A 24,095-nucleotide genomic window follows, 5' to 3' on the forward strand; every position below is an offset into this window, starting at 1 on the left:
GAAGTCATATGAGTTCACTTCAAGTTACTCCCATGCCCTGAGCCCGTCTTCCCAACCACAGAATGAGGAAGAAGGAAACTAGCTAGTTCCTACAGCTCCTTACAGCTCCAGCCTTCTACATTTTATAATCCTGACAAATAGGAAAGAGCCTGAGGATGAGTTTGCTTGGGTAGAGAAGAAAATAGGTGCTGAGTAGAATATAGGCACTAAGTAAAAAATAGGTGCCAAGTAAAAGGGGATAGGCTAGGCTCTTGAGGCATTTAATCTGAGGGTAATCCAGATATACCAGCTTGGGTTGAGCAAACTCAAAGTTCACTCCTGACCAAGCACCATCCCAGACTGGTCCCTGTAAATCACCCCAGAACAAAAGGCAACCTGTGGACATGAGAGAATAAACCCAGCTGGATATGAAGAAACTGAAGTGTGTCAACAAGTTGAGGCTGGGTGTAGAAAGGTACTGCAGCTTTATGATGACTCATATATCCCCTCTAACAACAGACCAACAACCACAGACTGTTGCCAGCAGAACAGTACTAGTCCTAGCTGCCAGGTGTTACTCTAGGCTCAAATTGTTAAGTTGGCCCATGTGTCTGGATCTAGATTGGTTCCTGTGTCTTAAGTGTTTGTGCAGAGAAAAGAAGGCCCTTCAGAGAAACACCTGGTCAAGACAACTGGGGTTGCTTCAATAGGCACAGGGAGATGGGTGAGGTTTGGGAGGCCCAGTGTAATATGCAGAGCACAAGGTTTGGGGATACCCCACCCTACCCTGAAGGATGCACTTATTGGCCTTTGCCCTGAGAATCCTGAAATTTTCAATTCCACAGCACCATTACCAATTCAAATGGGTTCCAAGGGCAGAAATAGGTATAGAAAGTAAGGAGTGTGGTGGGATTACAGTTTGACAAAGCAAGAGGGTTGGTACAGGTCATGATACATGGTCCAGGGAAATCCCCAAACAGAAGTGCCCCAGCTGGTTTCCCCAACACTTTGGGTAACTTTCCATTGCCATACACCCACACCCACCACCCAGGTCTCTTCAAGAGAACCTATTGCTCACTAAGTGACCTGTTGAGCACAGGAATCAAAAGAAGCAATCAACATGGTTCCTGAAGTTGAGAAACTACAGTCTACATGGAGAACAAAACTTACATTCATGCCACAAGTAGGGAGGGCCCACGAGGGAAACAACAATCAAGGACCCAACCAAAAATACAACAGTCTCAGAGAAGGGCAGTCAATGAGAGCGGAGCAGTGGGAAGAGGCTTCATAGAAGAGGATCATCGAGAATATAGTGGCACAGAAATCTCCGAGTGTGGGGGAGGCAGGAAGGCGGGGTGAGGAGTTCAGAGCAGGGGATAGAAACTGGACTATATAATGGGACAGACTGTAAAGAGAAACTGGAGTTAAATAAGCCACCATTTGTTGAATGTCTACTGTATGCCACTTGCTGTGCCAGGCACTTTCTATCTGTTATTTCATTTTATCTTTCCAACAAGAGTGGTAATGCCCTGGCTGGGTGGCTCAGTTGTTTAGAACATCATCACATACACCAAAGGGTTGCAGTTTCGATTCCCAATCAGAGCACATACCTAGGTTTCAGGTTCAATCCCCGGTCAGGGATTGTATGGTATGGGAGGCAACCAACTGGTATTTGGTATTTCTCTCTCTCCTACCTCCCTCACTAGAATCAATAAACATATCCTCAGGTGAGGATTTTAAAAAAAGAGTGTTAGTATCTATATTTCCATTTTGCATATGGGAAACTGAGGTACTTATATGAACATAGACTTTATCTGTTGGCCAGTGAGACGTCTCAGTCAGTGGCCAAAATGGGGAGTAACTTGATGGTAATGAGGATGAAGTAAGAGTGACCTGGCCATGGAATTCAGGAGGCTGGAGAACATTGTCCACCTACCACTTAAGAGATCAAGAGGAGAGATGACCCAAGATCCCTCTAGATGTCTTTGGGAAACTGGGTGATGCTCTCTGACCTGGGGATTCACCCTCCTGACTCAGGTGTACTAAAATTAGCCTTTGCCCCAAGGGCGTTTCTCCATACCTGGTGTCAGCCCTGTCCCACTCTCCTTTCGCTGATGCTCAGCTTCTCCATCTGTCAGCAAGAACACTCTTTCCTGGCCAGGTGATTGGATGAAATAATTCAGCATCACTAACTGTTAAGGAGGCCAACGAGGTGTTCCCATCACAGCTACCCAAACTGCAGCTATGACTAATCTAGCAGTGTCAGAGACTCAGAAAGCATTAATAATTATTATAATTATTTTTTCCAGCCTTGTGTTTTTTCCTCTTTTTGAGTTCCAAGCATAAGATGAAGAGTGACAGGATGGTCCGACGTTTCCTAAAACTGAGAGGACATGCCATTTTGTTCAGCCTCACACTCAGCTTGTGGAAGGTCCTATTTGACTCTCCAAGCAGCATCTTGATGGAGATCTGAGCATCGTTGAGCATTCTGGAGGCTGGGGTGAGTCAGGCCAGATGGTAGAATCAGAGACATTCTACAAGACGGTAGTCCTGAGGCATACAGTCGGGGAATCCCTCAAGGGAACCGGACCATGCTGACCCAAGCCGGCTGAAGGAAAACCCTGTCTTGCTACATGACGCCTGATTCATGGCTTTTGCCGCCTGGAACTTGGCTCACGTGCTGCCCCTGACACAGCCATTCCCAGCTACCTCAAATTATTTTTAAAATACCCACCCCGCAAATTTCTCAGACAGCAAACTCTACCTGAGATGGAGATACTAGAGTGTCAGACACCCTAAAAGTCACCTGCAGAAAGCCTGGTCAGAATCTGGCTCCAGGACAACCCTGGTGACTGCCAGCCACCTGCATGGGCACTCCACAAACACAGGCACAACTCCAACACTTCCAGTCCACTCTGTAATGGACCCTGAATGCCCTCATTCCTCTGCTCCTAGGACGCAAACCATTCCCAGCAGAGGAACAGAAAAAAAGATAAGGAAACTAACATTTATGATGTACTTTCTATGGGCTGGACACCATCTGGTGAACTTTAAATTCTTCATTTTAGCTCATCATCACACAGCCCTATGAAATGTACCGTTGTGGTTCTTAACTGGAAAAAAATTGTCCAAGAAGAAAATTTCACCCATCAGAGCTTTCAGGGCTGGAATTAGGACCAAAATGCCTTTGATTTTAAAGCCCATGGTTTTTGAACATGCCACTGGCTGCCCCAAAGCTCTGTCTATTAAGGGACAACAGAGGGTGACTTCTACAGCCACCCTGCGCAGGTTTAAATCCTGGTTCTGGCATTTACCAAGCTATGTGTGCTCAGATTGGACACCTCGCCTCTCTGACACACATTTCACCAACTGTAAATTGGACTGATGGAAGAGGCAAAATCAATTATATGAATCTATATTAGGATTGTGGCAAATATTATAGGGATTAATATATGTACATCGTTTAGAAGAGCGCCCAATACATTCCAAGGGATAGCTCTAGTTTTGTTTCTGTTATTTATTTTAAAGGTGACATGATACTTATAGCAGGCTCAATCCTGAAAACAGTTATTAAAAAGACAGGCAATATGAATGTGCCAAACCCAAAAGGGACAACGAAGGCAATCCTGTTTTTGTCATTACCCAGTTTTTCCTAGGCTCTATCTGAGAACACACAGCACTGCTGACTAAACACAGCCTTTAACATGATACAGAGGGGGCCAAGGCCACAGCCAGGATGGGATTAGGGAAGGAGGAGATGGTCTAAGAAATTCAGACTCGCCCCAGACTCAGGGATACCCTGCCACATTTATTTGGGGAGTGGGTTGGAAGCCGGTTTGCTTGTATATTGTTTCCAGGTCAGGCTTTTCTGCTATTTCCCAGGCTTCTCAGAAGCTTAGAACAAAGAAAAGGCATCTCAAACTCAGCCCTTTGAAGCCACAGATGTTACCAGGATGGGGCAATTCCAGAGAAGTGGACATGTGCTCATGACTGGCACTATTCATCTTTCATAAGGAGAAGGTCTCTTATAACATATAACATTACACCAGTTTCAAGTGTACAATAAGAAGATACATTCAACCAGTGTAGGAAGGTCCAGGGCCTACACCCACCTTTCCATCAAAGGAACACACCACACACATAAGAACACTTGAAGTTAGACACCCTATTTTCAATATTACAATGAAAACTCTGAGTTTTCCTGGGAGGGTGAGAAAATTCGGTTATAACTTATTTTTTTTTTTTTGGTCTTCAGTTGGTCAGTTACCTTTAAGAAAATGGGGTTTTTGTTGGGGGAGGAGAAGGGAGCACCTGGTCAGGGTGAAGGAGTGAAGCTGTTGGTAGAGGAAACCACACTGAAGTTATGGAAACCAAGAGAAATGATGAGAGGTCTCTAGAGGGCACAGGAAGAGATGTGGCTGGGCACAGTATGCAGAGAACTAAAGTCAAAATTAGGGACACCTTGGGTACAGCCAGCAGCAGCACCCAGCCCTGCCCTAGTAATAAACAAATCATGTTCATTGATTCATTCTCTCTATCCAGTCTACAGTGGTCCCAGAAAACAATCTCCTTCCCAAAATATAAGTTGAAGAGGTCACTCTGGTCCTTTAATTGGCATCTGATTATTGGTGGATGTAGCAGACACTGTTCATCTTTCCTATGGTGATCAGCAGATAAGATGGACATCAGACTAGCGCTGGGGAAGCTCTCCGGCCCACAAATGCCTCAAGCTTAAGAGAGCATAACTTAGCAAGAAGAAATGAGGAAAGATATCAAATGCCATCTATCAAGTCATCCTAAACTTTCCAGGCTGTGTTCTAAAAGAAACGCCTATGGAATCTAGAATCTCCCCTCTGTCTTGCCCACTCTGCCTTCAGGTTGTAGGCACATGCTAAGGGGATTCTGAAGATGATGAAACCCTAACTCCTTTCCAGCAAGCACCACCTACTCCTTCTGCCCCAGCTGGTCTGGTAGTATTGGGGAGGGAGAGAAGGTGGGGGAGGGGATGAGGTGTCAGAGACCAGAGTGAACCCCCAGACACCTGCCGGAGCCTTAAACCTGCGTCAGAGTCTGTCTCCATCGAAAGGAAAGAAAGCAAGTGTGCCACAACCAAATCACAGTAGCCAGAGTGGAAAATACAGCTCTGACACGGGCCGTTGGCTCTGGGGAAAATTCTACTGATGAACCGTATTGAGACACATATTTTTTATTTTCTATGGTTACCAAGCTTGGGTTTCTCTTTCTTCCCTCTTTTTCTACTTGGGGGGTGGCAGGTATTTTCGTTTCATTGAAATGGAGGAGCTGCTGTTACCTGTCCTTAGGCAAGCCACAATTAGAGGAAGAGACTGAATACTAGTAGCAATTGGAATTCCATGGGGCTCAGGTTTTCCTCTGGGACACTGAGAGGATGGGGGTGGAGAGGACCACACCATTATTATGTCAGTTTGTGAGATATAATCAACATATAACATTATATCAGTTTCAGGTGTAATGACATATTTTAACCTTCTAAAAATTGTTGAAGCCACACTGTTCATCTTTTTTATCCTCACTTTTTTTCTTTGCTTTTAGAAAGAGAGGGAAGGGATAGAGAGAAACATTTATGTGAGAGAGGAACATCAATTGGTGGTCTCCCATTCACATCTGAACTAAGGATTGAACCCACAGCCCAGGTATGTGCCCTGAAAGGGAATCAAATCAGCAATCCTTTAGTTACAGGACGATGATCCAACTACAGAGCCACACCAACCAGAGCCACATTGTTCATCTTGGTATGATGCTTTGGGTAAAGAAACAAACTGATTAGCAAAAGACCAAAATTCTAATTTCTAGTCTGCCATTCAGGCAAGTTCTTTAAAGACTCTGAATTTCAATTTCCTTATCTATGAAATAAGAGGATCAATATGGAATTAAACTGGAAAATAAACTCCAAAATTCCTCCTTACTCTAATAACTAAGTTCTTGGAGTCAAGTCCTAACCCCACACATTCTCCTACCTGACTTTGAGCACCCAGCTAACCTCTCTAAACCTCAGTTTCTTCATCTGTAAAACCACAAGAACTCTGACCTTCTTGTCTCTTAGGGAGACTGGGAGGACTGAATGACACATGTGAGAGTACTTTGTAAGCTTTGACACCTTGGACACATGGAAATTGTTTGTATAATTTCTACTTACCAGGACAAGGCAAGAAGATTTTGATTACCCGAAACTCCTGGTGTTCCATGGAGTTAGCAACAGGCTAAAGAAGGAGAGGGGTTTTGTTGGAATAAAAAAGAAAATTCTGACCACTAGGATCATTAGACACCATGGAATCTTTTCAAAAAGGCTTCAGGAAAAGAATATACAAGAATTGGCCCCAGATTGTTTAGTCATGTCTTGTAAGCAAGAACCTAGATCAAATGACTCCTACTTAGCTTCTTTTGTTAAATTTTTTAAGCCTCCTGTGTAAGGGTTAAAGTGGGAAGATTCATAGATTATTGCCCTTTGGGTTTAAACAGGCTCATTTCCTATGTCTAGGGCTTACTGAAATCTAGGACAGTTTCCTGAAAGATGCTTTTAGAGGATATGAGTGCATGGGCAATGTTTTCTGAAGCAATGGATTGGGGGAAATGGGTGCAATGGGTGGCAAATAAGGTTTAGAAGCAATGTAGAGAAGTAGTTTTGTAGCTTCCAAAAAAGTTCAATGAGTAAGTATGGTGGTTTTGAGAAAATTCTTAAGAAGAATTTACACATATAAGAAAGTAAACATATAGGATTTTTCCCCTCACTTGAGGACACTTTTTCATTGATTTTACAAAGAAAAGAAAGGAGAGAGAGAGGTACATCAATGTGAGAGAGAAACATTGATTGGTTGCCTCCTGTACGCACCCCAACAGAGGATCGACTAGGTATAGAACTCGTAACTTTTCAGTTTACAGGACAACATTCTAACCAACTAAGCCACACTGGCCAGGGCACATATAGGTCTTTTAAACGTGTAAGTTTTGGGGTCAAATCTGCTTCAATAACTGTATGAGTTGGGTGAGTTACTTGAACCTCATTTAACTGTAAAATAGAATCAATAATTGTATAAACTATTGAGGTTGTTGTAAAACTCAAATTGAAATAATATAAAGTGCCTAGAACATAGTGAGAGATCAGAGAGGTAAAGGAAAACCAATTAAGCCAGGGAGTACTTGGGTATGGGCATGAGCAAGGGTTCATGGATACTTGGGTCAGACCTTGTCAAGTCCATGGCACACCGTAGGCACACACTATATGGTAGCAGATAGCTGGCATCAGTTAGTCATAGAAGAGCTCTAAAGAGTCACGTACCTCCTCATATACACAAGCACACACTCACACAACAGATCATTGCTTAAGCTCACATCTCCTGATTGAGAAGATGAATAAGAGGTCTGCACACCAGTGTGTTTTCCCAGCCATGCCACAGGAAGGAAGGAAGGTCTGCAGGGTCCCATGAATCCTGAGCAGAGGGGGATTTTAGAAGGAAGATTTCTGAAAAACTCAGATCCCATGGCTGTAAGATGATTGGATGAAAGGATAGGGAGGCCTGACAGACAGCACCACATGGGACAGTGGGAAGAATAGAGCCCAGGGAAAAGATGTGGCTTAGTGGTTTGTGGCATGGTTAGCAAGCAGAAAGTCCTGGATTCTACTCCTTCTGCTGGTTCTAGGAAAAACCACCAGGGCCTCCATGCCTGAGTCAAGAAAAGACCACAAAGGAGCTAACTCTTTCATGCCATGAGCTATTTTGTAGCCTTAAAGCATTTCAACCTATTGACAAGCCTCTTTGATCATCTGCAAGGGAGGAAAAAGAAGTGAGGAGTCCCCATTTCACAGAGACTGAAAGCTTAGGCTCACTGAAGGTGAAACACCTCCTCATAATCACACAGAAAAAAAGACTAAAACTAAAACAGGTCTCCTTTTCCTGGGCCTAGATCTCTACCATTTGAGAATGTTAAACCTACATGGTAGCCAAAATGAATAAAATGTTTACACAGAGTTAGACTGTATCTCCTCTTTCTCCCTAGCATATGTTAAACATAGGTCCAGTCCCCAAAGATGAAACACACACACATGCACATGTGTGCACACACACAAATACATACCCAGAAAAAGATGCTTCACAACTCTAGGTGGTGCCCACCAAGTGCAGCCAAGTATAATCGTAAGCACTGAAGGATTTTTTAAAAGAGAGAAAAAAAACTTAGTGATATCAGATTGGTAAACAAAGGCTCACAGGAGAGGTGGCACTGAAGAGTTCTGTTGGATGGAAGGGGAAAGGGTGAATGCAGTCATTTCAGGCCAATGAAGCCAAATGGAAGCGAGGAGTTGTAAGAGAACAGGGCATCATCTGACAACAGATGAGAGCCCCCAAGTTGGCCAGAGACCTTGTGTAGAAATTTTGTGGGAAAGAAGGCTGCGAAGGTATTTGGGAGTGTGAATGCAAAGCTCAGGTTCCGTTGAAGGCACTGGGCAGCCATTCAAGTTTCATGCATGTGGTGGGTTGGTGATGAAACTGGTGCATTCAAAAGACAGGTAAGCCTGTGGTCTAGAGACATCTAACCTGGTTGCAAGATGCATTCTAGCCCTGGCTGGTGTGGCTCACTTCATTGGAGTGTTGTCCCATAAACTGAAAAGTCAGGAGTTTGATTCCCAGTCAGCACACATGGCTAGGTTGCGGGTTCAGTCCCCAGTTGGGGACCATATATGAGGTCCCTGGCTGTGGCACTAACAAGAGGCAACCGATTGTTGTTTCTCTCCCTTTATCTCTCCTTTCTCTCTTCTTTCTTTCCCTTCTCTCTGAAATTAATAAGCATGTCCTTGGGTGAGGATAAAAAAAAGTATGCATCCATTTGCTGGCTGCCTGGGGTTGAAGGGAACAACCACATAAAGAATTAAGTTTATTGTCCTTAGAATGGTAATGGTAGTAACTACCAGCAACAGCTGAACCTCCACTGGCCCTTAACTAGGCTAGGGCAAAAAGATCAAGGGACTACAGTGGAGTCGATAAGAAGAACTTGACCCCCTTCCCACCATTTCTGAAGACCCAGATCTCTGTTGCACTGACTCCAGTGGGCCTCAACCTCAACATTCCTAACACTACAGCCTATAGGAGAGCAAGCTCTGGCTCCAGGTGGCCTCCTGCTGCAACCCAGCTCCTCCTCCTCCCCTCCAATTTACTCTAAAGCCCTCTGATTTTACGTGAAATGAAACAGAAGCCTCCGCTGTAGTCATGGTGACCAGAAGCTCCTGCATGCTGCTCCCCATCTCATCTGCCTTCATCAAGGTCCCTGCCTTATTGGTCCCCTGTAGCCTCACCTCCACAGGAAGGACTCAGTGGTGATCTCAACTCTTCCTCCACTTGCACCATTCTTTGGATGTTCAAAGTTGTTACAGGAGGCTCAGAAGGGAAAGCGAAATTATAGTATCAATAGTCATAGCTGTTCTGATAGTAGTGGCTGTGGTAGTTATAAAAACTGTAGCATAGTTATATAGCATAAGAAACACATTTCCAGGTAATAGTAGTCATTGAGTACTCACCGTGGGCCAGACATTGTGACATGCATTTCATCCTGTTTTCTGTTCATCACCAGGAGATGGGTATTAGTACTTACTCCATCTCACACATAGATAGGGTTTCCTTGGTGGAGGTGTACATGGGGTTCTGGATTCCAGTGGCAGAGCTGCAACAAAGGCCAGTTTGCCCATGACACCAGCTAAGGATGTCCTAGTCTCCTTCCCCATCCACTGCCAGCCCCACGTCCCTATCCCCCACTTCGCAACACACAGCTGAATCATGCAGCCCCCTTGACTAGATACATGTTTGTACACTGCAGTGCAGGTAGCTTCAACCTACACACAGACGGTTGTGAGTCACTTTTCTGGAACCTGAAATAATGTCACCATAGAAGTTTATTTCATAAATTCTGGTTTTTCCTAATTACAATTTAACTGAGTTATGCTATAAATAGCACCAAACTCAGTTCAGATTCATGGGAGCTGAGGTCTACAAGATTTACGAAGGAGAGTTTCTTTCTCCTACTGGACATACAATCTGTCTTAGGCAACATTTGAAATAGACAAAGTTGTTTTGGATCACCACCTATCACGCTCTACTCCCTCTCCCTGAGACCCCTCGCTAAGAAGTTCTTGTTTACTTTCCCCTCTGAGGAGACCTTCCCCCACCCCGCTGAAACCCCTGCCTTCTGCCAGGCTTGACATACTCTCCTTCCCAGCTGTCTTAGCTCATGACCGGTCCACCATGGAACTTAGCCTCTGGGGTCAGCACACCTAAGGGGCTGCTGCTTCTTCCTCATTGCTTCTTCAGCAACTCTAAATAGAGCTCAATGGCTCACTAGAAGTTACTGGCTACTTCATCAAGGATTTCTCAGAAACAGAATCCTGAGGTAAAAAGTTCCTTACCTCAGAAGGGTAAAAAAGAAGCAATAGATGCTCCTCTCAGCTACAGAAAACAGGCATTTCTAAATTGGGGCTTCCTCCCGGGCACTGGCCTGCCTCGCAGCAGACATTAAAACGACAGACATTTTACCACATGGTGTGGATCATTTCTTAAGAAATGAAGGCCCTTCTGAAAGAGATGTGAAGCGATCTCTAGGGCTTTCCAGTAATATTCTTTCCTCCCAGGACAGTCAATGTGAGAAATCCACTTCCGGAAGGTGATCACCTCCCTCCCACACGCCGCCACCCCCAGGCCTGTGCTCTTGAGGAAAAGGCAGCATCACGTCCTCCCAGCAAGCGGAGGCCCTCTGATTTCCACTGCTCTCAGCAGGCCTGACTCACAATGAAACTGCAACCTCAAGAACATGAGGGGCCAGGATTGCAAGAAGGAAATACAGGTGAACACACGCAAACTGCCTGAGGAAAAGGTTTTGTTCCTCTTACAGAATGGCACTTCAGCGGGGCAGAAGTTGTGAACTGGAAGTGACTGAAGGAGCCTGCAGTCGTGCTGACCTAATGGATTTGGCAGAGAGGGAAAGTATGCATCAGAACCACACCGTGCCACCCAAGTTCTGCCAAAGAGAACAGATGGGGCAGGGTTGGGAGAGGACTTAGGGGAATAACAAAAGTCTGGGATGTTAGATTTGGAAAGTATCTTAGAAAAGTAACTGTCAAATCTCCTGCTTGCACATGCAAAAAGGAAGGCTGAAGGATGGGAAAGAATGTTTTCAGGATCTCACAGTGGAAGGTCCAGGTCTGATTACTGTTATTTTAGACACCTAAGCCAGAGCTCTTTCTACTGTGGGATTGACCACACCCCCACTTGCCCCTGGCCTCCTGCAACATCCTCAGAATATTGGGGTTGAGATCCTGTTGTGTTCCAAGTCTTCAGGTCCACAAGGAGATACATCAGTTCTATAGCAGCTGAGTATTACCACACAAAAGGATTAGCAACCACAACTCAGATGTCTTGACAGCTTGTTAGGGGCCAGGAACTCACCTGGTCCATAACAGCAACAGCAGGAGTCATCAGCTCCAACCATAGACACTCCATCATAGGAGTGTTCAGAAAATTGTCCAGGGTCACACCAGTTGTGAGGGGAAGGGCTGGGCTGCAAATTTAGTCTGAACCCAGGGCCCACACATTTAACCACCACACTCTTCTGCAAAGATCAGCCCCAAAGCAGGGCACATGGTACACTTTGCAGGAACTGAACACTTGGACCCAGAGTGGGGGGAGTGTTCGCAAAGTGGGGAAGATGAGTGCTTTGCTATCAGAGATCTAGCCTTTGCTGTCAAATGTCTCTGAGGTCGGCTGCAAAAGAGGCTTCGGTGCGCAATTCTTAGCCACTCTTTCATGAAATCAATCAATCGACTCTTTGATACCAATTTATATCTAACCTCCTGCATGATGTTTCTGACCTTACTACTACCAACAACAGTCCCAGATCACCCAAAAGCCAAGGATCAAACAAATTCTCTTCAACTTTTTGAAAAAAACAATATTTTTAAAAGCATTGATGTAATCATCAAATGTAGCCAAAACTTGTTGGACTTCCTTAAACTTATCTTATAGTTTAGTGGTGTGTTATTTTCAACTGCATTAAAAGGTTAAATCATTTTAGGGCCTCAGGAGTTCTTAGTCCAGCTCTGGAAAAATAGAGGTTCTCTTTCCACTCATTCCATAGGGAGTCTCCCACAGTCAAAAGGGTAACAAGGATTAAGGTTTAATACGACTACAAAATGTGCAGCCCAGTTCCTAAAACAGTGCCCACCTTATCAGTCATTTCTAAACTAGGCAGATCAATAACAGCCCCTAACTGCATATGCCACTCTATTTTGCATGAGGTGAGAAGAGAATAAAAAACAAATTGTACTCATTTGATTGGCTAAATCCTGGAAGTTGGACTGGGAAATGTCGAATGTTATTTCACAGGTTATTCTGAAAACTGAGAAAGTACAAGCCTAACCAAAGAGAAAGCAGAGTTTTTTAACTTTGTGTCAGAACTGAAGGAGAGAGAGAAAAATACAGAGAAGAATTAAAAGTGGAAGTGAAAAGTGGAACCCAAAATAAGCTCGCAGTAGAGTCCCTCCAATATCCCTGTGCCGCCTGATCGCACACAGCACCTCAACCGGTCAGAGGCCTGGGGCCCCTTGGAGAAGGGGGTTTACAGTAACAGGTACAACATGGTACATCAGCCCCCAAAATCGCATGGTTTCTGACTTGAAACCACAAACACTGCGTGTGAGGAAGCACTTCGGCTTCCATGACATACTTGATGCACACAGGGTGGCAGCGCTTTAAGGACCGTACTGGCTGTTTGGAAACTCTGAATAAAGAAGACAGCAGTGAGGCACTGGGCTCCTCCCTTCTCCATGCAGACCAGGTGCCCTTGGTTGTATCTCTCACCCCTTCCTCTGAGGCCAAACTTTGATCACCCTCCTCCTACTCATCTGCACTCAGAGATTTTTGTTAAACACTTAGGCCAGAGATTTTTAAAGGGTGGTCCAAGGACCCCTGAGAGGTCCTCCCTTTTCCAACTATATATTTGTGTAATGTGAGGCTGGATTTTCTTTATATACTTCAACCACAACAACATATCACAACACACTGAGTGTAGAAGCAAATGTAAAAATACAAGTTCTTCTATTAAAGCAGATACTTACAGAGGTTTGGAACAAATGTCAATGTCATTCTTCTCACTAAATGTGTTCTGACTTGGAAAATACAGCTATTTCTCATAAAAATTATGTTGTTTGTGTTAACATGTAATGGATTTTTAATATTATTACTTCAAAATGTCATAAATAGACATGTTTTTAATTTCTCATTTTCAGTTTCTAATATAACTTGGTAGATATAACTCACATAAGTAAAAGCTCTTCAACAATTTTTAAGAATGTAAAGAGTTCTGAACCCTAATGACTTAGAGAATCTAGGACCACACTGGACATAGCGGCACACTGCCACTCCCTCCCTGGGAATTTATGACCTAAGGGTGACATGTAAATGACATAGTCACAGCAGAAGTAGCATGAGTCCAGAATGAGGGAGCATCTGGCTCTTCCCATGTAATGTATATGTGTGTCTAAAGCACACATTAAAAACACAAGGGGTATGGGCCCTGGCCAGGTAGCTCAGTTGGTTAGAACAGCATCCTGATACACCAAGGTTGCAGGTTCAATTCCCCAGTCAGGGCACATACAAGAATCAATCAAGAATGCATAAATAAGTGGAACAACAAATTGATGACTCTCTCTCTCCCCTGCCATCCCCTTTCTTCTCTCTCTACAATCAATTTTAAAAACACAAAGAGTCTGGTTGAGTCAGAGTTAGGGGTACATTGTAAAGATAAAGATCAGAATAAACAAGATGAAGTACTCAACTTGCTGTTCTCTTGAATAAAGTTTCTTGAAGGAGATGGTGCTTCAGGGGTATTGTGGTGGGAGGCCATGCCAAACCATGTCTTTTAACACCTCTGCAGTTATGTCTCAGAGGCAAATGCAGTAGAAACTCTTTTTCGTCTGCACATATTCTAAGGTTGGAAAGGGAACCTTACCCAGAAAGGACAAGTGGCAGCCACTGGAGGGTTAAGTGGGGAGGGGAGGACGTTAGTGTCTGGAAATAATCACTCTGGCTAAAAAGTGAAAAAGAGTTTGGAGAGCGGATATTAGAATATCAATTAGCCTTTATTTTGGAGCCCAGAAGAGATAAAATGGTAGCTTGAACCAGACAATTGATGATGATGGAAACTGAGAGAAATAAGCATATTACAAAGATGTTTGTGAAGAAACATCTGGAGGACGTGGAAATAGATTGCATATAAGTTGGCAAGAGAGAAGGAGAAACCAGCAAGTTATTTCTACATCTCTGGCTTGTATAATGGGTTAGATGGTAGTGCCATTTACTGATTAAGGAAGAGTGGATGAAGGTGAGATCGGAGAAAGAAGATGAGGAGTTTAGTCTCATAATGAGAAAAAACTACATAAACTAGGGTGGTCCCAGGGCAATGAAAAGGTGAAGCTTGTTGTTCAAAAATTATAAGAATTTCAAGATAGTGGCAGCAGGGCAAGGGCAGGGATTTTCCAAGTGTGGGACTCTGTGTGACCACACAAGTCTCAGGGTCACAAAGCCAGTTAGTTCTATTCAGATGTGCCGAGTTTGAGGTGTCAGCCATCCAGAGAAGATTTGAGTAAATTCAATCCCATCAGACTAACGGCACTGGAGCCACTTGTACCCCAGGTGCAGAAACCCATTGGCTATCCCAGGTTGTCATGCAAACAGAGCAAAACAGCTATCACCTCTGGGTAGCAGGAGACTTCCAATGCCCAGCATCCTGGCCCCAGTAAACCAAATGTCTCATATGACAAGTTACATACAGATCACAGTGTGTCCTAAGGAAAATCCAAATTGCTTGATTCTCCTCATTGCGCAGAGGGGAATTCCACACTGGCTGTCCAGAGAGCAGCCTTTCCGCTGTGGTTTACAGTGTCTGCCTCATCTGCCTGCATGAGCCTCGGAAGAGCACCCAGTCAGGTTGACATACACTTTGCTTTACAGGGCCAAGCGGTCAGCCCCAGCTCAGCTCCTTCAACCCATCAGGCCTTCACTATAAAGCACCCCAGGCACAAGACCAAAGTCAGAAGAGCCCAGAACAGGACTGGGGCACAGATCCCTGCCCTTTGGGCCCCCTCCCAGTCACGCTTGGGGGTGTCATGCCAGACTTGGTGGGTTGACCAGGCCTGTTGCAGCACAGCCACTGAGGAAGTCTCTGACTGGGGAGCTAAGAAAGGTTATTCAAGGGAATACTCGAAATTTCAAGCTGAGGAACTACTTGCATGCACTACATGTCCTAGATAAGAAGAAATGAAAGTCCCGCTATTAGCCCGCTGTGAAGTAGTAACTCCTAATGGGTGAGCAGGAGCCAGTCCCCAAGGGGATTCTTCATCAGGACAGTGATCCCATTGCCCTAGGAAGCCACCATTCCACCTTCTCTGCCTGCCAAATGAACCTGTCTGTTCCCCCTCACATGACCCTGTGAGCAGGTAAACTGGCTGAAGCCCAAGTCCAGCAAACCCAGATTCCTTAGCCTTCCTTTCGAGGCTCCAGTGCAGACCACAGGACTTTCCCCACATTTGGGTCTGAGTTGCGGAATTGCTCAAGGGGCAGGGCAACTACACCAAGAAGGCTGTCATTTTGCTGAGGGTAAATGGGAGGTGACTCTTTACAAGATTTAGTGCACTGTAAATAAGACCCTCCAAAATGTATTCACACACACACACACACACACACACACACACACACACACTGGCAGTTCTTGTATGCCTAGACTCCTCTGCAGCAGAACCAGTGAAACTCACTGAGTAGAACTTTTGAGAAAGCATATTAGGATCTCCTAGGCTGATATGCCTTTGGACCTTTGGACTTTTCCCATGACCCTTTTCCCTGACATCTTGCAGCAATGAATAGCAGAGCAGGGAGGCAGAAAAAGCAGCTCGTAGGTGGCATGTGAGAGCTGTCCCAGCCTCGGACTACCTACCTCTGGACTTCTTGTTGGGTTAGACAATATATATATATATATTCCTTGCTTTATATATATTCCTATTAGGAATAGGAATATTCATATATATATATATATATATATATATATTCCTTGCTTTTTAAAGCCATGCTTATTTAGTAAGATTTTTTTTCATTTGCAGATGAATACCAAAATTAGGTAATATTTTAGAGCAGGGGTGGAAGAGAAGAAATCTTTTTTCCTCCCACAACCTTCCTCTTATTTTCCAGTAAGCTCCCAGTGAAAAATTCATTTAAATTCAATTTAATAAGCATATATTAGATACCCCCTGTGCATCTGGATTTGAGGGAAATTTGGACTCTGACCATTTAATCCCAAGGAGCTCACAATTTGCTGAGTGGCTTTTATATCCTCTTGAAATCCTCAAGGTCAGCGGTGCCCAGACTGACACTCCTTCCATCCATACGTCCTCCTCTGTCACTTCCTTCCCTACACAGGCTCTTCCCTTCAGTACTTCCCTTGGACTAAAGCCCAAACTCAGATCTCCTAACACGCAGAGTGTCAACATTTATTGCTCAGAAGTGACCCATGAGTCTGGGGCTTAATAAACCCTAAGGACTTTTTCAATAAAGAGATTATCTTCACGGCCTTGAGAAACAGGATGACTCCTATTTTTATTGTTCTCCTTGTTTTATCAATATGAAAGAAAAGGGTCTCAATTTTTCCCAAAATATTCATCCCTATTCTCTGGTATCAGCTTGACATTCATCCTATGAGATATGTTGATAGGGAATATATTGTTACCTCTATTTGTTAATTAAGAAAATATGTCACAAAATTTGCCTATGGTTATCTCTGACCAACTAGATTCTGAAATTCTTAAATAAGAGAGGAAAATGATTTCAAATCAAGGGAGAAAGCATCAACTATTCAACAAATGGCTTATGGATTAAAGAAAGATAGAAATGATTTTTGCCCATTTGCCTCCTCCCTGCCATCTTGTGCATGGGATTACATGTATATATATGTATATGTATGTATATATCTCAAATCATAAGAAAGTGAAAGAGATGCTTCTTGCCTCCCTAAGTTGCTCCCCCATCCCTCTGAGTCCTTGCCTGTGTGCAGACCAGCCTCCTTAGCATTCTTCCTCCAGCCCTAGCCAAGGTTCCCAGGAAACTGTGCTATTCCCATCCTAATATAATAAAGAAGAAGCTGTGTACCTGGCACCTACCATGGGTCAGACCCTGTGCTCAGCACAATGTATACACAGGATAATAAAGCAACATCCTGCTTCAGGGACCTCATAGCTGATGTGAGGAGACAAGGTGTGGACATGGATGATAGCTGTAGGCTTATAGGTTTAGTAGTGGAGGAAAGCACAGGGCATGGTGGCTAACAAAAGTTAGAGGGGTCCATGCTGCCTGTATTGGGGAGAACTTCAGAGCCTTGCCCTTGTTCAGGTTCCCCACCCTATCTGCTCTGCTACATTAAATCTGCACTTGGAACACTCAGCTCAGATAGGGGTCAGCCTTATGGGCTAAAGCAGACCCAGACCAGAAAACCCAGGAGCCAAGAGCAAAGAAGGGAAGAAAGGATGCAAGACCCGGCTCCTGGCTCCTCTCTGTTTCCTGGTTATAAAACAAAGTCCTCCTAAGCCCAGTTCACATCTGGCAGGAGAAGCAATTCCTGTGTTAGCACCACTCCTGTCTCCAAAAGGCTCTTTCTCCCTTCATGACTCCCTTAAGTTTCTATAGTAACATTCCCCAAAGGATTGAGAGGAGAGGTTGTAGTCCCTTGATTCTGACTTACAAGGTACCATTACAGGGTGGGCCCTCTTGCTTCTCCCTCCTACTCATTCCATCCTGACCCTAGTGTGTCCATTACACTTTTCTAAAACAGCTCCTTCTCTGATGTGGCAAGCTCAGAACCCAGCACCGTTCAAGGTGTCCCACTACTGATGCAGGGGGGCAAGGAAATAATAGAAAGCAAAAGATGCCCTACATCCTGGTCCAATTGTTAGTTCCCCAAGCCCCATCCCACGTGAGGCCCAAGGCCATATTGTTGCCCCCTGGGACAGACAGAAAACAGACACAGAGAAGTCAAGAGACGTGCCCCGGATTTAAAGAGTGACAGAACCAGGACAGAGCCCAGGCCTACAGCCCTCAATCCCAGGTCAGTGTTCTCCCTATTACTGTCTTCACTGGTGGAAGAAGCCCCTGTGGTAGGAGGAGGTCAGGGTACAAAAGCCCCCCAGAGACTTCCCAGAGACCTGAAGAAATATGTCACTGCTCTGGTCTTTCCTAACCAGAGGAAGAGTAATGTGCCTCATTACCTCTGGCTGCTGTGCCCACCCCCGCCCCCCCACCCCACACACACACACATGCACATACATTCACAGGTCCAAATGCAAGACAACAAAGGCTTCTTTGGGAAAGGAGAGAAGAAATAGGTAAAAGAAAAGAAAGAGGCCTGCAAGCCCACCTTCACGGAATCCTGACTTATTTTCTGTATTATTTCTACTTCTTCCTCCCCCTCTTTCAAGCTTAAGTCTCCAGTCACAGAAGCTACAACTAAAAGAAAGCTGAAAGCCTCTAATCCAATCGTTTCATTCCACACATTGGGAAGCGTGTAGAGCAGAGTGAGGAGCATCGGTGGTGCCAGTGTCGGGCCAGCCTGGGTGCAAACTCTGTCACCCTCACTTAGCACTCATGTAACTTTGTGCTGGTTACTTAACACCTCTGGCCCCAGCCTGCTCACTAGAAAATGGAGGTGATAAGGGTCATGGTGGCTGGCAGTTACCAAACTTACGATAAGAATGAACTACTCTTACTAACTTCCCCCCGAGTCTTGGGACAGCCGAGGAGGTGGAGATGGGGTCCCGAGTGTCTCAGAGAACCCAGAGCCAGAGAAGAAGCCTGAAGCTCACCCCATGCCCCTTTCCATCCTGTAGGAAGCCAACATCTTCAAGGGGCAGCCTTGGAACAGAAAATGAGAGAAGCAGAAGGCAGCTTTCACTCAGGAAATTTAAAGGCCCAGAGAGTTGAGGTGACTGCCTAATTCAGCAAGGAGAAGCCCTGAGTATTCACCCCAGGTTAAAAAGGGATCCAATTCTTTCTCAACCTCAGTATACTCTGGAATGGCCAATTTGTTCACGTCACTATGACCTAGGAGCACGTGAAGGGAACTCACAACTGTGGGCTTCTGCGCACAGAACAGCTGTCCATCTCAGGAAATCAACTTTTTTTTTATTAAGAGAAGCTGAAAAAATATTTTAAAAGAGGTAGCTAATTCTAAAAATAGCTGTAATGCAGAAGTTATTCAATTATCCTTTTTGCTTACAATGCAAAAAACAAATTAGCACTTAACGAAGTTCATCGAATGCAAAGAGTGGTCTACAGAAGGGAGGAGGAGCTTTAGTCAGGAAACGTGGGGGTTTTTTATCAATGGGGACAATATAAAAGGGGACACAGTAGGTGAAGGTCTACACATCAGGGCCTTGCTCTTGCAAAACCAAACCACAAGCCCGACTCACAAGAGGCAGAGCCCCACCATGCCCAGCTCAGCACTTCTCTGTTGCCTGGTCTTCCTGGCTGGGGTGGGGGCCAGCCAAGACCAGAGCAGGCTATCTGAGAACAACTGCAGTGACTTCCCAGCCAATCTGCCCAACATGCTTCGAGAGCTCCGCGCTGCCTTCAGCATGGTGAAGACTTTCTTTGTGAGTATGATGCCCCCTGTCCTTCCTCCCTAAGACCACCTGAACTAGGCATTCTGCTAGAGCTGCAAGAACACTCCTTCCTGTTCTCCTCCGTCCCCAGCATTCATTGCCTCCAAAGTTAAATTCTTAAGAGACCCCCACACACACACACATCAACTATGGGTTCAGTGATTTAAGCTAAGCCTGGATGATGCACCAAATGTGCACGCAGGTTAAAAGCTGCCTACGAGGTAAAAGCACTCTCTCTCTCTCCTGTGCTCAGAAACTTTTTACAAGATTCTGCTGGAGTTCAATGCTTCATTAGCTGGGAGAAATCAAGAAGTGGGTGACTGAGGGTGAAGATGCTGCCCACAACCTCTGGCAGCAAAATATAAATTACCTCTGCTAAGAGCAGTACCCAGAATCTGAAAGGCTGCCAGTTGGGGAAGTGCCATGCAGGGGGCATCCTGTGTGAGGAGATGCCTCCCATTCCCGGAGAGCCCAGAAAGCTGCAGCCGGTGAGAGCAGGACCGGGGTGGGGGCAGGGAGACAGGAGAAAGCGCTGAAAGCCTGACCTGGGTTACTTCTCCAAACCGGATGTCTCTGCAGGAGGAGGACTGGGACGAGTTGAGCTTCTGCCTTGGCTTCAAAATTAGGCAGATTGTTTTAAATAATTTGATCCTGAGCGAGAGGACCTGATTTAACTAAGGGTTCCAGCACTGCAGAATGCCTCATTTTGAAAACGCTCCAGTTTTGAACCTGGGCTGCATTGATTAAATATCAAAAGCTCTATTATAAAGAACATTTGTTTCAGGTATTTCCCCAAACCTCAGGTTTAGTCTCATGTTGTTCTTCTTGCAGCAAATGAATGACCAGCTGGACAGCATGCTGTTGAATGGGTCCTTGCTGGAAGACTTTAAGGTGAGAGCGGGTGGGTGGGCGAGTGTGACCCCTGACTAGGAGAAGTGAGGCTCTGCCTCACACCCGTAGAGAGCTGGGTCTGCTTTCTTCTCTTGAAAAGGAGAAGTGGGAAGATCTTAACTCAGCACAAGGCCAACCAGAGTGTTACAAGGGCTCAGTCCTGAGGGGAGGCGGGTGGTAAAGAGATGTCCTTGGGAACAAAGCCATCCTCTCCAGCTAGTAGCAGCAGCCCTTTCTCCCATTCACAACCGCCACCCCATGCTTCTACCCTTAGGGTTACCTGGGATGCCAAGCCTTGTCAGAGATGATCCAGTTTTACCTGGAAGAGGTGATGCCCCAGGCTGAGAGCCAGGGCCCAGACATCAAGGAACACGTGAACTCTCTGGGGGAAAAGCTGAAGACACTCAGGCTGAGGCTGCGGCGCTGTGTGAGTAGCGGGCTAGTTCTCTCCCTTTCGGCTTTTCAGAAACTCCAGAACACTGCCTCATGCCCTCACATCACTCACACCCAGGCACGCAGAGTGGCAGGAGCCCACTCATTTCTCTCTGAGCAGGGGGTGGGGTGGCTGCTAGGCATTTACATGTGAAGATTTGCAAACAGCTTTCCTGTTATTTGTGAGTCATTTGTGGTTTATTAAGTACTCCCCTGTCTCTGTATGAAATGGGCCCAGAGCTTTCCTCAGGGCTCCCTTGTCCCTTGAGGAGACAGGACCTGAGGATCCCGGGGAAGGAAATTTCACTTCTTTCTTATTCTGAACCTTTTGAAAGCATACTGACAGGATATTCCCTGGTTCTTTAGAAGGGCCCTGAGGTTGGTGTCTGTGAACAAGTCCCCAGGATAATCTGTTTCTCCAACTGAAATGTTACCGTCATCAGTGGTTTCCTTGGTTCTCTTGCAGATAATGGAAGATCAGCATATTTGGGTCTCTATTTGTAAGATAAGACTATTCAACGTGTTCAGTCCACATAGCTGAGAGTGTCTCTGTTTCTCAGGGACTTAGAAATGGTCTTCAGTGTCTGGGACTGAGGGTAGGGACAGGACAGAGAAGCAGGAAAGGTCAAAAAGGCTGGCTCAGCATCTAGGCAGCACTGTGCATGGCAGGGGAGGAATCTCCAAGACCTGGGCTTTCAGCAAGCCTTGTAAACATTTCAGAATGGCTCCTGGGCTACATTTCTTCTCTGTCTGGAGGGGAAGAATGAGAGGTAGGGTTGGACAGAGGAAGGCATTCAGGACAAGTTTGGCCCCTACTTCTTTCCACCAGCTTTTCCCTCAAGTGCTATGGACTCAGAAGCTGGGAGCCAGAATCTTTAACACTTTCTCTTTTCTTCCACAGCATCGCTTTCTGCCCTGTGAAAACAAGAGCAAAGCAGTGGAGCAAGTAAAGAGTGCCTTTAGTAAGGTAAGCTTGAATGGTGGCAGGGAGGGTTTGGGGAACAGGACCTCTGACCACTCCCCAAGGGGCAGAAGTTGGCACATGCTCAGTTGTCCCTATTCTTCGTTGGGAGGGACTGTGGGAACCCGACAGGTGGTGTGACCGCCTCAGCAAGTGAGGATCTGCCGCCTCGGTTATATTTGTTTTCTGTGAAGTCTCTTTGGGGGTTTCTAAATGACTACTCCCCGCCTTTGCAGGCCTGTGGGTTGAGCCAGCCAACAAGTCTGTGAACACATTGAGCTAGGTGCTGGGGAGAGTGACAAAGGAAACAGAAAGTAGCTTGTTGGGAATCCAGGCCGAAGCCACACGTGCAGGAAGTCAACACGTGAATGTGCACACACAAACACACCCAAGGGTTTATCCTAGATTCCCCAAAACTCAGACAGAGCAGGAAGCAGGATCCTCACTTATCTAGAGTTGGTCCACGCCCACTTCCCATCTGCCACTCACAACTCCTGAGATACCTGAAAATGGCAACTCTCAAACCAAATGGGGTTTCACACTTCCAACTGTTCGTGAACATTTAAATCCCATTTCCCAGAAGCCATGTGGCCTGTGTCTTCTTCAGGGGCTGGGGACAGACCATGGGCAGGGTTTCAACACCAGGGGACATGAATCCCCTGACATAGGCCAGAACAGCTGGGCAAGTCCTACTCAATCTGTTGGTGGAAGGGAATAAACCTAAAAGAGGCTCCTTTCTCTCCTTTCCCACTGTCCTGCTTTCAAAGTGGTTCCTCTAATGTTTTTTCATCAAATTCTGAATAAGCATCATGTGAGCACATGACCTTTAAAACTGTTGGAAAGGCACCGTTTTGAAGACTGTGCTTTGCAGACTGGATGTTCCTCTTGCCACCCACTGCTAGCCATGCCTCACATCAATGCATAGCCTTTCTCACAGCAGCTGGACATATTCTCAAGTTCTCTGGGCCCATCCTTCACCTCCCAACTTGAGGGGTCAAGTGCAGCTTCTAGGCCCCAGGGTCACAGCATCCAAGTGAGAAGCCAACTTTACTCATTCACTCAGATTAGGTTTTCACTAAACATTTCTTATCTCCCCACACAGCTTGAAAAGAAAGGGGTCTACAAAGCCATGAGTGAGTTTGACATCTTCATCAACTACATAGAAGTCTACATGACAATGAAGATGAAAAAATGAAACATCCTAAGGAACAAAACATCCAGGATGATGACTCTACTAGACTCTAAGAAATAAATTAAAGATCTTCAGAATCAGATCCAGGGTTCCAGGAGAGATGGACCAGCTCCTTGGAGAACCCCATAGTACCTCTCTCCTAGAATATTTATTACCTCTGATACCTCAACTCCCACTTCTATTTATTTCTGAGCTTCTCTGTGAACTATTTAGAAAGAAGCCCAATATTATATTTTTTCAATATTTATTATTTTCACCTGTGTTTAAGCTGTTTCCATAGGGTAACACCTTATGGTATTTGAGTGTTTTAAGAGAAATTGTAAGTTATATAATGAAAAAATGTTTCTTGGGAAGCCAACAGAAGCTTCCATTCAGAGCCTGACCATATTTTGTAGCTGTTGAGCTGTTTTCCCTGACTTCCCTCTAATTTCTTTTGTCACTGGGCCTGGGGCTCCCAGAGTGTTACAAAGATCTCACCCTCTTAAGAAGAGAAACTAGGGAGCCCCTTTGGTGATTGCTATCCCAGTGGCTCAAAGGGATTCCCCTGACCTCTTTCCCCAACCACTTTATTTTTAAAAGTTGTGGTCAGCTTGTTATTTATAACAACCTAAAATTGGTTCTAATAGAACTCAGTTTTAACTAGAAGCAGTTCAATTCCTCTGGGAATGTTACATTGTTTGTCTGTCTTTGTAGCAGATTTTAATTTTGAATAAATAAATGGGTTTGATTAAAATCATGTTATGGTGTCAGTTGATTTCTGTCTGACTAAAATTATTCCCTCAAAGTATCCAAGATAGAAGAGAATAGATGAGTGAATTCTACATTCCAGAGTGAGATGCCAACTACCCTCTCCCAGAAAGAGGGAAGGCTCCAAATCCAAGCAGGGTCGGAGGAGATATTCTCCCTTCAATAGCCAATATCGAAGA

The 24,095-nt window shown here is 45.1% G+C and overlaps 1 protein-coding gene across 1 annotated transcript; it reads left to right on the plus strand.

The window, feature by feature from the left end:
• The first annotated feature begins 19,459 nt into the window (after positions 1-19,459).
• On the plus strand, positions 19,460-23,902 carry IL10 (interleukin 10). The gene is made up of 5 exons (XM_037067174.1): positions 19,460-19,684; positions 20,525-20,584; positions 20,859-21,011; positions 21,918-21,983; positions 23,080-23,902. Exons 1-5 carry the CDS (start codon positions 19,520-19,522, stop codon positions 23,170-23,172), a joined length of 537 nt encoding a protein of 178 aa, XP_036923069.1. The 5' UTR covers positions 19,460-19,519; the 3' UTR covers positions 23,173-23,902.
• The last annotated feature ends 193 nt before the right edge of the window (positions 23,903-24,095 follow it).

Source organism: Sturnira hondurensis, unplaced genomic scaffold (assembly GCF_014824575.4).
Source record: "Sturnira hondurensis isolate 20B ecotype Veracruz unplaced genomic scaffold, ASM1482457v3 Scaffold0017082, whole genome shotgun sequence".
Classification (NCBI taxonomy): Eukaryota; Metazoa; Chordata; class Mammalia; order Chiroptera; family Phyllostomidae; genus Sturnira; species Sturnira hondurensis.

Coding starts and splice junctions, on each gene's coding strand:
- IL10 (XM_037067174.1), top strand. CDS start 19,520: ATGCCCAGCTCAGCACTTCTCTGTTGCCTGGTCTTCCTGGCTGGGGTG. Junction 19,685..20,524: donor GCATGGTGAAGACTTTCTTT/GTGAGTATGATG, acceptor TTCTTCTTGCAG/CAAATGAATGACCAGCTGGA. Junction 21,012..21,917: donor GGCTGAGGCTGCGGCGCTGT/GTGAGTAGCGGG, acceptor TTTCTTCCACAG/CATCGCTTTCTGCCCTGTGA.